Genomic DNA, 14,871 nt, shown 5'->3' with positions numbered 1-14,871 from the left:
TCTCAGGGAAGGAGGGATTCAGTCCTGCTCCAAAGACAAGATCAGTGTCTCAGCCAGGACTCGGATTCTGCTGTGGCAGCAGCAGATGCATCCACAGAAGACAGCTTATGGTTGGAACAAGATGGACTGATAGAATAGGAAGAAGTTGAGGTCAAGAGCTAAATGAGGCTTCCTCCCCAGTATCCTGATTTCCAGTTCAGCATTTTACACTGTGGGTAAACACAGTGGGCAGTCAGATGGATCCATCTCCAGATTTGGTAGAAGTCTCTTTGCTGCCCTTGGCTGCTGTTACTGTGAGGTAGCATGAAATGGGCACATGGTCTGGTGTGCTGCTGCTGCCGTTCATCCTTCTTCCTCTTTTAGTGGCCCATCTTGGAAAGTTTTGTTCCTTTGCTAGTAATTAGCAACTGTATGGTTCAGTCATCCGTGGGTAGCAGTTACTTTGTACTGCAGTGACGTGTAGGATGTTTAAACTATGCATGAGCCTGTTTCCATCACTCGCCTGTGCAGTGTGGACATACTCAGAAAGCCATCAGAGCTGGGAGTGGAACATACTCCTGCTGTGTATTCCTGTGCAGTGAACAGTTAATAGTGACCTAGCCATGTCTCAGGGGTTGATCAGAGTTTTGGGGGCTTTTATTACACAAAACCTCACTGCTTTTCATAGAATCAGAATCCCAGAGTGGCTTGGGTTGGAAGGGGCCTTAAAGCTCCTCCAGTTCCAACCCCTGCCACGGGCAGGGACCCCTTCCACTGGAGCAGCTTGCTCCAAGCCCCTGTGTCCAACCTGGCCTTGAACACTGCCAGGGATGGGGCAGCCACAGCTTCTCTGGGCACCCTGTGCCAGCGCCTCAGCACCCTCACAGGGAAGAACTTGTACTTAAGAGCTCATCTCAGTCTCCCCTCTGGCAGGGTAAAGCCATTTCCTTTGGCCTGTCAGTGCAATCCCTGATAAGGAGTCTCTCTCTAAGGGACTCATATGGTATTGTGGCATCTGTGGCCACTTGCCTTTCTGTGCTGTAGTCCACTGCCCTCTGACTTTTGCAGGTCAAGTTGAAGTCATGCTGTCAGCTGAGAGCTGTCATAAATCTGTGGCTTTGTAGTTTGGGCTCAAAGTAGGGCACAGTATGCTCTGACACACAACCTCAGCGCTTCTTCTCTCCAGCGTGGTGAGAAAATTGGCCTTGTGGTCCTAATGGTGCCATTAATCCTTTCAGGATTGCTGGGGCTCGGAGGGCAGAACAGGAAAAGGAGCAGCGGGGTAACCTCAGCTTTGCTTAGCTGTGAAATCACCGCTGTTATTGCAGGGCAGTACCCAAGGCTGTGTGTGCAGTATCGTCGCTGTTCACAAGAGGACAGCATTTCACATTGCAAGGTACAATTATCATGGAACAGTGCTGGAAGGGGTTTCTTCCAGATTTGTGTGTGCTGGGAATAGGTTGGGTTGAGGTTACACAATAATGTGCTAGAACTCAGGAGCCATCCAGTGAAGGCTGCTCAGTAAAGCAGGGCTTAAATCACTGTCCGCAGACCCTGCTTTGTCAAATCTCTAAAGGATAATGCTGACTGCTGTGCTGCTGCATGGGCTCTGTGGCAGGTAGGGGCTGCTGAAGAGGTAGGGCAGGGAGATAAGGAAGTCTCCAGGAAAAAAGAGTAAAAAAGGGAAGTTTTTGCATATCAAAACTCTTGTAGAGGGTGGTGGGTGCACAGTGAAGGGCTAAAAGCAGAGGACGCGCAGGGCCCTGCACAGAGGGGCTGTAACATGAGTGTACAAGGAGTGATGGGCCTTGCGGGAGAGAGAAAATAAAGGGTGGTAGAATCAATACTGCTCAACTTGCTACTGCTTCCTGCTGTGATATCAGAGCTCTCAGCAGAGGGCAGGACTGCTGCTCTCTTCTATCACTGTTCCATCAGCCATCTCTTCATGCAAGGGACAGAAGCTCCGACATAGCACAAGGAGTGTGAAATGAAAGATAAGGAGGTTGGGTTATGCAAAAGGAAGCGAGCTTCAGCTTTTGTGACCAGCTTTACGCAAGCAGGGATCTTGGCAGTTGGTGCTGTGCGGCACCGTGCAGCCTCACGGGACAGCTCTGGCTTGGGTGCTGCTTTTCATGGTAGCTTTATTTTCAGTTCACTGGTTTATTCCTTAGGGAAAGCTGACTTTGAGTGACAAGTGAGTGGGGCTCTGGCAGGATTCATGCTTGCTCTAGGTTTGTCTATGAGACAGAGAAAGCTATTGAATAGCCAGGTTTGAGAGAATGCAGGACAGAGGTAGCCTGTCTGTGGAGCCCTGGTTGTGACAGGAAGCAGACACAGTTCATGAAGCAGTATTAACTGTGGTAAATTCCATTTGGGCTCCTGGAACCAGTAGTTGTGACTGATGTCTGCTCTTGGCAGTTCCAGGTGGCAAAGCTCATCCCACCTTTCACTTCTCACTGTGACCTCCATGGCCTTCCTTTGGTGCTTTCTGTGCGATGGAGGATGGGAGGAGTGCAGCACTCCTGAGCGAGATTGATGCTCTTTATCCTTTACACAACTATTCCCTAAGTTAAAGCTAAGCAGCACTGAAACTGCTCTGGCCTTGAAAGAGGGATCAGATGAGGGCAGAGAAAACTTCCACTCCTCACTGCAGGCTCCTGTGGCCTTTCTCTGTATGTACCTGGGCCTCAGGGTTTGTTCCTTAGAAGAGCACAGAGAACAAAACCTGCCCTGCAGAGACTGGCATTTCCCTGGCATTTATGCCAAATGCTGGGCTCTTGCTGACATTCCTGAGCACTTCCAGCTCAGCTTTTGAGATCTGGGTGGATGCTGTTATCTGCTGCTTGGGAATAACAGCAATCTCTACCAGGGGGGGTGTGGGGTGTGGGTGATGGTTTCTGGTGATGATGTCTTTGCTGGGCCTGGAATACTCCAGTGCTCTGGCAGCTGGCTGCTCTGACAGCACGTGTCACACATGCAAAGGGAGCTTAGTACCACAAGTGTGGCTTGGTTATCAGAACAGAGATGATGGATTTCCATGTCCTTAGTCTTGGCCCTGAGCAACCACAGCCTTGGGTAAGCCACCTCAGTTCACTGCCCCAGTAAAACAGAGCTGACAGCCTTAGCTTGGATAGCCAGTTCTTGGAAAGTATTCCCTGCAGCTGCCTCCCTTTGCATAGCAGGAGGCTTTGTCCTCCCCTCTTGGAGAATCTGCACTGCTTCTGACAGTGTCTTGTCCCTCTTGAGAAATGGCAAGTGCCACCCCTTGACACCTTGTTGTCTCCTTCATAAGGAGACAAGGCTGAAATCCCACCATGTGGCTGGGAATCCCATTATAGCAGGGGTAGCACAGTTACTGCCGCTTCTAATTAGATGTGGGCCTCTGCCTTCTTGGCTAAAATTAACCTTGCCCATGTCAGTCATCTTCACAAGCCACTCTCCCCCTGGTTAGCCACATCTGCCACCAGAGCTCCTTTCTTCCTCTGCTGCCCACATGTAATTCCCTTGAGCGAAGGTTAAGAGCAGGGACTTGGTTTTGCCCTGTTTGCCATTAAACTTCTGTTCTGCTTTTGTCACTTCCCTGCAGCTTCATCATTCTCTCACCTTAACTCATCTCTCTCATTCCATGTTCCCATAGTGTCTGCAGTAGACCCAAGTGAGTCTGGAGGATAATGCAGTCCTCGGGACTCCTGTCAATGCTTTATTTCATCTCTCTGTGGGATTTCCGTCTGGCTCACTTTTCACGTTGACATTCAGAAGAACCCATGAGAGAAAGGAAGAAGGTTTGAGACTGGAAGTGCAACAAGTGACCCCAGAAACAGTGGCTGTAGGGAGCAAAGAATGAGTTTGTTTCACATGATATTTGGGCTGTTGCATGAAGGGGGCAGTCTGCTTGTAGCCAAAGCCTGACTTGTTCTGTAAGCACATCTGCTGAACTAGTTTGAGTGTTGGCTGGTGATGTCTGCACTTCGTCAAGACAACAGTTAAGGAAGTTCAGTTGCGGAAGTGCTACGGAGCGTGAGCTTCACCAGCACAACTCTGAGGAGCAGGTCCCTTCTGGAGCAGCAGCGTGCATGCAGGGCTGCCCACACGGGCATCCCAACCCCTCTCAGGCTTTCCTCTAGGTGACCTTGGGCTCAGCTTCTCCCGCTTGCTTGGAGAGCTGTTGATTTACAATGCAGATTCATCGGTCCTCGCCTGCCTGTCCCTGCCCCTCCTAAATTTGGCTGGGATATAAGAGGCTGTTTGCTTTCTGATGCCAACAGTGGCCATGGCAGAGAGCCCTGCCATGTGAGAGGCAGAGATAGAGGAGAGGGGGCCAAGGAGGAGCAAACTGTGCAGCAGCTATTGCTTCTGGTGGCTGAGGAGCACATCTGCAGGGCAGGATGTCAATGCTTACCCCTGTCCTGCAGCCGCCGGAGGTGAAGGAGTATCTGTCCAAGGGTGAGCGCTTCATCAAATGGGATGATGTGAGTACTATAGATTTTCTTTCACTGTGTTTTATGTATGGTGATGGGACAGACACTGTGTTTTGGTCAGGGGCTATGGGGAGGCTGGGAGCATGTATTCAGTGCTGGGGTTGGGACATGGAGTGTTGTACCTGAGAGTAATGATGTCTGGATAAGAGGAGAGCTGAGGGGAAAACCAGTGGGTGTATGTGTTAGGGGTTGGTGATGTGGCTTCTGCACCTCTTGTTACTGTGGAGGGTGGAAGTAGATGGAGTGTGCCACTGGGTCTGGTGTAGGACCTCAGGGTCCTGTCTGTGTCCCAGCCCTTGGGAAGGTGTCATTGCTGGTAGCTTCTTTGGGGTGAGAGGCAAATGGCACATTTGGACCTGTCCAGAGGAGCCTGAGGGGCAGGATTTACTGAGAGGACCCTCCGTGCTTTGCAGATAGAGAGGAAATCAGGCTCCAAGCTGCTTCCTCTTATGGCCCTGTTGGAGTGGACAGAGGGTAAGCCACGTCCTCCCGCGCCTGCTGGCTGCGGGTCTGTGAGCTACCAAGTGTGCAGTGGCCGAGTAGCAAAGGACCAGAGCCTCGGAGGGTGCTGCAAGAAGCTGCTTCTTTCCAGCTCAGTGTCTTCATCTGTCTCTGCAGTCTGTGTTTGCCTTTCGTTGTGAGGAGCAGAAAGTGGGAACAGCAGAATGTAATAGCCCCTTCCTCACTTTCTAAGAAGGCAAGAGTATTTACCCCAATCCCCATGTACCTGAGCAAGGGGACAGCAGCTGCCCATCCATTCTGTCAGCAGTGTGAATTGTCTGCTGTAGAGCATGAGCTGATAAAGCAGGGGCATGCCAGGTTATGATTATTCACCAAGCTCTGGGGGAAACATGTGATGTGGTATTGCAGCTGAGATGTGTTAGAAGGAGCCTTCAGTAGAAATAAGAGGGATTAGTGTCTACTTTTGTGGGTGTGAAGCTGGAATAGAGTTTCAAGTCCCAAGGCAGTGTGTGTGGGGGATGTCAATCACTTGTGTGCACGGTAAGCAAAGGTGGTCCAGAGACATAAAGCAATGTCACATACAGCTAGCAGAAAGGGTGGATGCTGAGGGGTACAGGTTGGGATATCACCAGGCAGTTACTGCACTGGCTGTACAGGAACAGGAAGACACCAGGGCATGGTGGAAAGTGCAGCTTTCCCGTTCTTTCTAGTCTCCCACTGCCTGGAGAGCGCACGTGTGGCTGCTTTGAATTTGAACAGGGATTTGGTTTCTGAGAACAGCAGCAGCCAAACTTGTCCACAATTGCTGCTGACTTTATATGCCAGTCCTTGGGGACCACCTTCCCGAAAGCTTGAAGCTGTTAAGTCCTTCGCTGGGAATTCCAGCGGCACTGAGGCTCCCTTGAAACCCAAGGTGAGTTAACTTGGGCTTCCAAGCCCCAAGTGTTTTATTTGCTGCTGCAACAATGGGATTGAGGGAGCTCAAGTCCTGTGTGGGGTTTTCGCTATGGCTTATGGGTTTGTAAATGTTCCTAAAAGGTTGTCTCTGATGACTTAGTCCTTTACAGACCTGACCTCCAACAATAAGGAAAGCCTTTTCCACAAGTGTTCTGTTCTGGTCACATTGCTCCATCTCCTCATGCTTTCCCACTCCACAGTTAGGGCAAGCTACAAAGGCTGGTGTGAGAGCTCCAGGCTGCAGGGTTGCTGCTCTTTAAGGGTCACAGCCCTGTGGGTTTTGTCTCACTTTTTGAATTGACCTGACCCTGTTACTGTAGGTAACAGTTTTGAACTCCATCCACAATATGAGAGGCAAGGAATGCAGGTAGATGAGACTGGCTCCTTACATCACTCTGTACAGTTTGGGACTGGACTGGAGCCTTCACAGTACCCGACAGTTTCTTGAGGAAAAGCAAAACCACCTTGTGTAGTGCCTTCACCTCGTGCAGCGTTTGCAATGTGCTCTTGAGAGCAGAGTGCAGTGGGGCTGTTCTGACCTGTCCCACGGAGTTACCCCAACATCTCGGGGTAAGGAACAGCTCTGCTGTGCTTTGTTTAGCAGCCACCAAGCTGGGGCTGCTGAGCAGACTAAAGAGGTGAAGTCCTACCACATGCATGATAGTGTGTCTGAAGAACCAGCTTGGAAACACTTTCATACCTCAAATAGGGCACAGGGTAGTAGCTGACCTCTTAAGCAGAGCAGTTACATGTGGATTTAGCTCTGTGCTGCCTCTCAGCCCTCATAGTAGAAGAAAAATGTTCCTGTCTCTGAAAGGCTGTGGATTACATGACTTTACCACACAGTGTTTGCTTTCTACCCTGGAGTTGAATTCTACAGTATGAGCAGCAGCCAGTTTGGCTGCCAGATCATCTTCCATAGAATTCCCTATTTCCTTTTTACAGGAGCCTCTCCATAGGAGAGCCCACCTGCACCCCACAGCCATCCATGTGCCTGCTCCAGAGGGGGGACCTTGATCAGCTCTCACCAGTCCTCACTGCAGCCTCACTTGCTTTCAAGAAAGCTGCTTCACAGGAGATAAGGTTAATCTAGAACATGGCCCTATACTTGGTAGCAGTACTACAGTGCCTGTTCTGCTTTTGTGGCCATGTGCTCAGGGAGCTAGCCAGGAGCTCTGGGAACATGGGCATGATGCTGTTCAGGTCAACAGTGTCCCTGGTACAGCATGAGAAAGGCAGCAGGGAGTAAAAGTAGAACGTAGAGTGCTCTGTTGCATGGACAGTTTGCTGTAGTGGAGAATACTCAGTCTGAAAATTGAGAAATACGTATGCAGTCTGGAGCAAAGTATGAGTTCAGTAACAACCTGGAGAGCTCAAGGGCAAGTAACAGATACAACTTCCAAATTCCAGTACTAATTTCATCTCAGTAGCTGGGTATTTCAGCTTCATGGATTGAATTTGAAGCCTTCCCAGAAATGGATGGCAGACCTTATGATCCTGTCTTGTGTTGCACCAGAGGTCAAGCACAGTGAGGAGTTATCTAGACTGAATGAGCAAATGGGCTGGGATCCAGGCAGAGCACCAAGCATCCTTCATCTCATTCTCCAAAGAGCTCGTGCTAATTCATCTCTTCACAGAGGCTTGCATGTGAGATGGGAATGGGTGTTGCCTTGAGAATAGCTGTGAAGTTGCTTTAATTGAAAATGCAGAGGCAGTGCAATCATCCAGAAGTGAAGTGCACTGCCTCATGTGCAGTACATGCCTCAGCTCTGATCTGAAGGGCCTCCCTGTTGTATGGAGTCAGGACTGGACCTGAATAATTCCGTCTAATTTTGCTCCTGTAGTGTGGTAACTGCTGCTTTTCCTAGTCTGTGTAGAGCTGGTCCTTGGAGTTTGAATCACTGCCTAAAGCAGCCTCATCTGCTGTATTAGACGGACTCATCCTTGAACTCTTCCTGGCTCAGGTCATTCCCTGTAACGACAGCCCAGATAACTCGTGTGAAGATGCCCCTGATGAATGGTATTTCTGCTTTGCCTGGGCTACTCCTGGAGCTTGTAGAACCCAGTCAGTGCCTTGGGAGATAAGGCAGTTCAAATGAAACAGTTAATTGCATCCACAGCTACTTTCTTTTAATTCATTGTACAGAAGGCTCCAAGAGAGTTTTTAGCTAAATGTGTGGTGTTAGGGTGAGACTCAGGTTTCAGCAGAGATCAGCTTCCATAGCCTCACATGGAGATGTACTAAAATCATCTGGTTCATTTCCATAAGCCAGAGGATGATTCACCCAGCGGGGTCTATATTTGAACTGGGAACTTGCATCCCATGATGGGCTCTTCAGGTCACATAAGGTGTTAACTTGCTTTCTTCTGTTTGCCTTTTTTGTCAGGAAACAGGAAGTGCTTCCCCTGTGATTCTTCGAGTGGATCCAAAGGGCTTTTACTTGTACTGGACCTATCAGAATAAGGTAAATGCTAAGGCTTCACTCTTGGTCTCCAGATAGCCAGGTCAAGTTTGTGCAAGGTTAAAGCACTGTAAGTGCTTGAATTCTGCACTCAGGAGCAGACTGCCACACTCATTCCACCTATAGAGGAGCTGGGAGTCCTATGCTTGTTCCATGGCAGATTTATCTGCCTTCAGATATCCAGAAAAGACTGGAAGATTAAGCTGTCATGCCAGAGAGATGTGTGGCCTTTCTGTGCTTGTCATGCTGGCATCTTGTACCTGCAAAGTTCACTAGATGTGCTCCCAAGGACTTCAGAGAGCGGAAGAGTTGGTATCCCTATTACCCAGTACCCTGAAGGGTTCTCCCATCCAGTTCCATGGTACAGTTGGAAAGATCACGGCAAGACATGCAATTACATGTATGCAGCTTCAGCTAATGTGTACCTCATGCTGCCTATGTTATAATTAACTGATTTCTTGGGGGTTTTAGACATTTTAATTTAAGAAAGGGTAGTGACCATAGTGCTACAGAGACTGCATCAAGTGTGGAGAGCAAGTTGTGCTCCTCTCGGGGCAGGGTGATGCGTAAACCACAGGATGCTGGGGAGAGAGGGAGGCAACAAACAGAGGAAAGAGAATTCAGTTCCTCGCTGATGAGTAGCAATGGGTGGCGGAAAGATCTGGCTGCCTGGAGATGGAAGGCTGGGCTTACTTCTGCTTTCCAGAGCAGGGCTGTGGTTCAGTTCTACTTCCTCCTCGTGACCTACATGCTCAAGAGGCATGGGAGATAAAGAGACAGAGACATTAGTCCTGTCCAGCACCCTGGCCAGAAGACCTGATGTGATTTGGTGAGCTCTGCCTTTGCTGGAGATGTGCCCCAGTGCGAGAACATTGTCATGAGGCTGGGGACTGCCACATCCTCTAGAAGATGTATTCTCTTTTCCGCCATCTCCATCACTCTCGTTCCCCTCTCAAGATCACTCCTGGCAGTAGGATTTTTGCTGTACAGGTTCCAGCAGACAGTGGGAAGTGGTAGCACTGGAGGAGGTGCACAAAATGGGACAAGAGGAGCTGTTATCACCATCAAAAGTAGGATATTTCCCTGGGTTGGTGGTACAAGGGATTTCACTTGGGAAAGGGGCTGTGGTAAGGAAGCAAAGCTCACATGAGGAAATCCAGACTTGAGTGGTCTCATCTTCCTGGCAATGCCATTGATCATCCTCTAAACTAAACTCTTAACACGTTAGAGAGGTGCACTGGAGCAGCAGCCTGCTTTACATCCTTGGAGAAGCACGTGTCTGGCATCTTTTCTATCCTCTGAGGGGATCTGCAGGCAGGGTGAGCCAGCAGGAGTGGGGAGCAGCTGCTGCCTGACATGGGGGGCTAGGGCAGGCTTGTGAAGGTCTTGTGCAGGCTGGCATGAGCCTTTTCAGGGATAAGAGATGGGCTGATACAGAGAATGATGTGGTATACTCAACAGCTTGTCTGTTGAGTTTGTGTGGCTGTATTAATCTTTGGCTGACTCATTCTAAGATCTGCTTGTCATGAACAGCAAGACAAAAACTGGACCTGTTTTGCACTAGGGATTCAGAAAGGAGTGGGATTGGGAGTAAAACTTCCATCCTGCTTGACAATAAAGTGTTGCTACAGCCAGAAGACATGGTATCCACATTGTTCCTTATTGTGATCTTGGAAAATATTGCCTGCTGCAACAAGTATAATTTGTTCTCCAGATCCATGGTGAGAAGGCAAACTAGTAACAGAGGAAGGAAATTCAGGTTGGATATTAAAAGAACAAGCAACACAAACATGACAAGTAGCCAGCAGTGAGGACATGGAGTGGGCTGCCTGGAGAAGGCTGGGGAATGTCCTCCATGGGAGTTGCTTTGAAACAAATGAGGTAAAGGTCTGCTGGGAGTGAGCTGGACAGAGTGGTCCTGTCTGCCTTCCAGCTCAGCTGCTCCGGGTTGAATGCTGGAGGCAAAAGACAGACTGAGAACAGAAGTGGGTTGTATGAGCGTGTAGACTTGTAGCTGGGATAACGTTTCCCTGTATAAACCCACATGCATGTCATGCACTCCCTCCCATGATGATCCACACCAAGCCTCTGGCCTCACTGTGAAGAGGACAGTGCTGCAGGCCACTGTCACCTTCACATAAGCCAGGTTGGATATCAGTGGCTGATGCGTCCCTGCCTGCACCGTTCTGGTGGGAGAGCTATTCCCCAATGAACAGTGCTGACTGAGACTTGCTTTGCAGCTTTTGGAAACTCTGCAGTGGGTTTCTTTCCTGTGTTTTCTTTCCTCATCTTCCTTGTTCTTGTTCTGTTGTAGGAGATGGAGATTTTGGATCTAACCAGCATCCGTGATACTCGAGTAGGGCGATTTGCCAAGATCCCCAAGGTGAGTGCATGGCTTCGCTTCTGCTGCTTGCTCATGTGGGAAAGGCAAGGCTGCCTTTGGCACAAGCTGAGGCAGTTTACCTGCCTTTCTGTTACAAGAAGGTGCAGAGGTCCCTGTCTTCTGCCTTCACAACTATGTAAGTACAGGTCAGCAATCTTTACTCTTGTCTGTTAGCACCCTAGGGGTCCTCTGTGCACCCAAAAGAAAGGCACTTCCAGACTGCGGTGTATGAGTTTTGGGAGAAGAATGTGCACAACAGCTCCCCTTCCAAAAGCCTGCCCAAAGGCTCAGTTCTCTTGCACGCAGCAGCTGTATTCTCTCCCTGCCCTGCATCTGCCCAGCTTTGATGTGGGCCCGGGACACTGGGAAGCCCTGCAGGAGACTTGTGATGCTTCTCCATTGAGTCATCAGAGCTTCTCTCTTGTATGAAGATGCCCAGACCCAGTCAAGGCAGCTACAAACCTGTAGTTAGTGAGATTCCAGCACAGTGTGTGGTGGGGAGGGATTTTTTCCCTTTAAAGGGAAGAAAATGCAGTTTCAGAAAAACCAGGGTTTCTTTATCTTTTTCTGTCCAAATAATTCCAATTGTCTGCTTGCAGGGGGCAGACTGAGGGAAGAACATGAGTATGGCTTTGTTCTTGCTTTCAGTTGTAATTCAAGCTTCCTGCAGCAAATTTGTCCTTGTTAAGACTTTTTTTCTGCATCTGTTTTTGGTTGTTTTTAACCTTTCCGTGTATGGCAAAAAGGCAAAGAGAAAACCAGAGGAAAGCTGGAGCATGAAAAGGAAACAAGGGAGTACAGATAATGGCTGTGGATGGTAACACAGGTGATGAATGCAAAAGGGGAAGGTTTTGCAATGAGAGACTCAAGCAGCCTCTTTGCGTAAGTAGGATGAGTGTTTGCTTAATACTGCTCTGCAAATGTCTATTCCGAGCTCCCTGAGCCTCGTGGTTCTCAAAGGACCATAATGAGGTGGGTGCTCAAGGCACAGAGAGTTCCAGAACAGCCCCAGCTCACACAACTCTTAGAAGTCATCATTTCTTCTGAGAAACTATTTTTCTTCTTGGAAATGCACTGAAATGAAAACTCAAATGGTTCGACAGCCTCAAACTGTGTCTGCAATTGGGTTTGTGGGGATAATGTTTGAGAAACGTTCTTGGAAGGTTTGGGGTTTTCATTTGAGAGAATAAAACATTTGGAGCTGGTAGAGCTGGGTGCTGCAATCAAGGCAGAATGCACTGAGGGAAAGGCCAGCATTAGAGAGAGACATGAGACACTGTTTTCCAGGGTGTTAAACTTGCAGGAATAACCTGTTTACAAAATTAATTCAGCTTTGATATGGGTTATAACTTGATGGTGTAAGTGCGTGCTGAGGCCATAGGTGGAGATCCTTCTGGTGGCTATGGGCAGGCCAGAGAAAAATGTCCTGGATTTGAGCAATTGGTTAAGGAAGATTAATTGGAGACTTCCAGGAGAAACGTATTGGCACAAACACAGTGTCAGAGCTGCCTCTAGACAGAGGAACTGCTGCTCCAACAGCATCTTCCTGTGAGGAGCCCCTACTCACAAGACCAACCCCAGTTTAAGAGTGAACCACAGTTTGGGGGTGACCACATTCCATGTGCAGAGGAGAAACTATAATGGCCTTTTAAAAGAGATTTTTAGTGAAAGCACAAAGAAGTTTGTGAAAAGAATGAGGAAATTGATGAGCAGCAGCAGGTATCAAAAAGCAGAAGAGGGGAGGCAGTGGCTGTGGGCCATAGTTAGTTCTAAATCTTGTCAGTAAAACTGGGAAGTGGTCCCTGTGATTCCCATCATAAGCAAAGGGTCTTAAAGAACAGAGTAAGAGGGGACAACTTGGCATGGAAAAATTACTGCTGGAGAAGAAGGAAAAGGCCTTTTGAGAGAGAGAACCAGCAGACTGCCAGTACTTGGGCCTGTGGCATCCCAAGGGGTATTCATGGGTGACCTACAAGAGATGTGGAGAGACCAGCCAAGGTTTACCAATAGTACCAAGTTATTTGGGGTAATAAAATGAGGACTCACTGGTCCCCCAGTTGCTGATTGACTGCATCATCTAATAAGTGATACAATTTAATACAGATAAAATCAGGCAATGCACACAGGAAAAAGGCCAATCCTAACCTTGTGTAATAACAGGCTCCAAGTTGACTGTCGCTGTTCAGAAGCAACATCATAAGGATGTGGTAAAATATCAACAGAGCAAGATTTGCTCAAAAGAGTGAGTTTTATGTTAGGAATTAGAAGGAAATAATTAGGAAGTCTCACTGTGGAGACTGAACGCACCCATATTTCTGTGCATCTCTAGTGTCCTTATGTCAAATGAGACAAAGAAGTGCTGGAACAGGTAGGGAAGAACAGCAAGAATAAGGAGAGCATGGGATGGCTACTGTGGGAAGAGATCTGAGTGGGCTGGAACTGAAGCCTGGCAAATACTGAAAGATGAGGGGGATGTGGAAGAGTGCTGTGCTGTAAGATCAGGAGCTGATGGAGAAGGTGAGCATGAAGCAGTTACTCAGAGTTTCTTCCAGTGTGAGAGCTCCACATCAAGTGGAATTTTCCAAAGGCAGGTTGAGCACAAGCAGAGGAGGAGCTGCTGGTTCACACCTCGTGTCACTGTGCTGTGGGATGCACAAGTCCCAGAAACATGTGAGTTAGAGCATCAGAACAAGAAGGAATTGCCCTTTGAGGGTGGTTAAAGGCAAGATAATGCCTCTGGTTTAGGAAGCTGCAGAAATGTGCCAGGGAAGTATCTCACTCTTTGCCCTGTCATACTTTTATCCAGGCATCTGGTTGGATGCATGGTCTGCCCTGGGGTAGCTGCTGTGTTCTATCCATTGCCGTAGCCCAGAAACAGTATTTTACAGTCCTGGGAATTGGCTACAGCTCATTTTGTACAGAGAGACAAAGGTTGAGCACCAAGTGATTTATTAAGCATTCTTCACAGGCAGAGCGATGCTCTTGATGACAGCCTCTGCTGTGAAAATCCCAAGTGCTTTCTGAATTCTGCATTTCACAGAGACCCTTTTAAAATAAGTTTTATTTCCCTTTTCATTTCAGGCAGTTTTCTGGCATTTCTATGACAACATGTACTAAAATGCACTAAGCTGGCTCCTTATCATCCTATCCACGCTAGAGAGGGAGTCTTCATCAGGGACTGCAGCGATAGGACGAGGGGTGTGATGGGTTCAGACTGAAACAGGGGAAGTTCAGGTTAGATCTTAGGCAGAAGCTCTTCCCTGTGAGGGTGCTGAGGCGCTGGCACAGGGTGCCCAGAGAAGCTGTGGCTGCCCCATCCCTGGCAGTGTTCAAGGCCAGGTTGGACACAGGGGCTTGGAGCAAGCTGCTCTAGTGGAAGGGGTCCCTGCCCGTGGCAGGGGTTGGAGCTGGAGGAGCTTTCAGGTCCCTTCCAACACAAACCAGGCTGGGATTCGATGATTCTCTTCTGGGATGATGGGGAGGTGTTATGTGGGCACCAAAATGGTGGGAGAGATGTGCTGTGTAGTGCTGGCAATGTCTTATTTACACATGGCTGAGTTATCCAGGATGCTCCTGCCCTCACCCTGTGCATCCATCTGGCTTTCCTGGGAGCAGAACTTGCTCAAAGGAATGCAGAAAGCAGGGAAAAGTTGTTACCATGGATCACCACATCTCCACGCAGGGCAGCTGTGTCTTGTGTGCCATTGCAAAGGGTATAAATATGAAAAACCGAGGTGATGAAGCAAACACAGATCTGTTAGAGGTGGGGGGGGGGAAGAATGAAAAGGTGCTGCCTCCCATCACAAAACAATGGCTGGGGTTGCTTGTGGGATATAACTGCTGAGATGAACACAAGCTGTTACTTGTTTCCTTGGCTAGAAATGGAGGAGAAGGGGCTAGTGGGTGATACTTAAGATAATAAAAAGATCACAGCTGTTGGGAGCTTTAGACAGTACCAATAGCAAATTGTGCATCCTTTTACCCTTCTCCACATCCTTCCCTCCCCCCTCCCCGCTTCCTTGCAAGTGATGCCACAGTAAATCCACTGTTTCTGTGAGGCAGAGCTTGTTCTGCTTTTCACACTGAATTGTGGCTGAAGGAATTAGCATGGAAGTGCTTTATTGAGAGTATCTGCCCTGCTGCTCTCCTC

General features: G+C 48.7%; 1 protein-coding gene across 4 annotated transcripts in view; it reads left to right on the top strand.

Moving 5' to 3' along the window:
* Positions 1-4,349: 4,349 nt before the first annotated feature.
* PLCB2 (phospholipase C beta 2) overlaps positions 4,350-14,871 on the top strand; it is a 43,768-nt gene continuing 33,246 nt past the window's right edge. For all 4 annotated transcript variants that reach the window (XR_013956802.1, XR_013956803.1, XR_013956804.1 and 1 more), the window contains exons 1-3: positions 4,350-4,448; positions 8,264-8,341; positions 10,653-10,721. Coding sequence is in view for 1 of the 4 variants with exons in the window: in XM_080617559.1 (XP_080473685.1) it covers positions 4,365-4,448; positions 8,264-8,341; positions 10,653-10,721 (231 nt within the window). In the remaining 3 variants the exon portion in view is untranslated. The remainder of the gene's footprint in view (positions 4,449-8,263; positions 8,342-10,652; positions 10,722-14,871) is intronic.

This window comes from Psittacula echo (genome assembly GCF_963264785.1).
Source record: "Psittacula echo genome assembly, chromosome: 5".
Lineage (NCBI taxonomy): Eukaryota > Metazoa > Chordata > Aves > Psittaciformes > Psittacidae > Psittacula > Psittacula echo.
The sequence above is the reverse complement of the archived record's forward strand: the minus strand, read 5'-3'. Positions and strand labels throughout refer to the sequence as shown.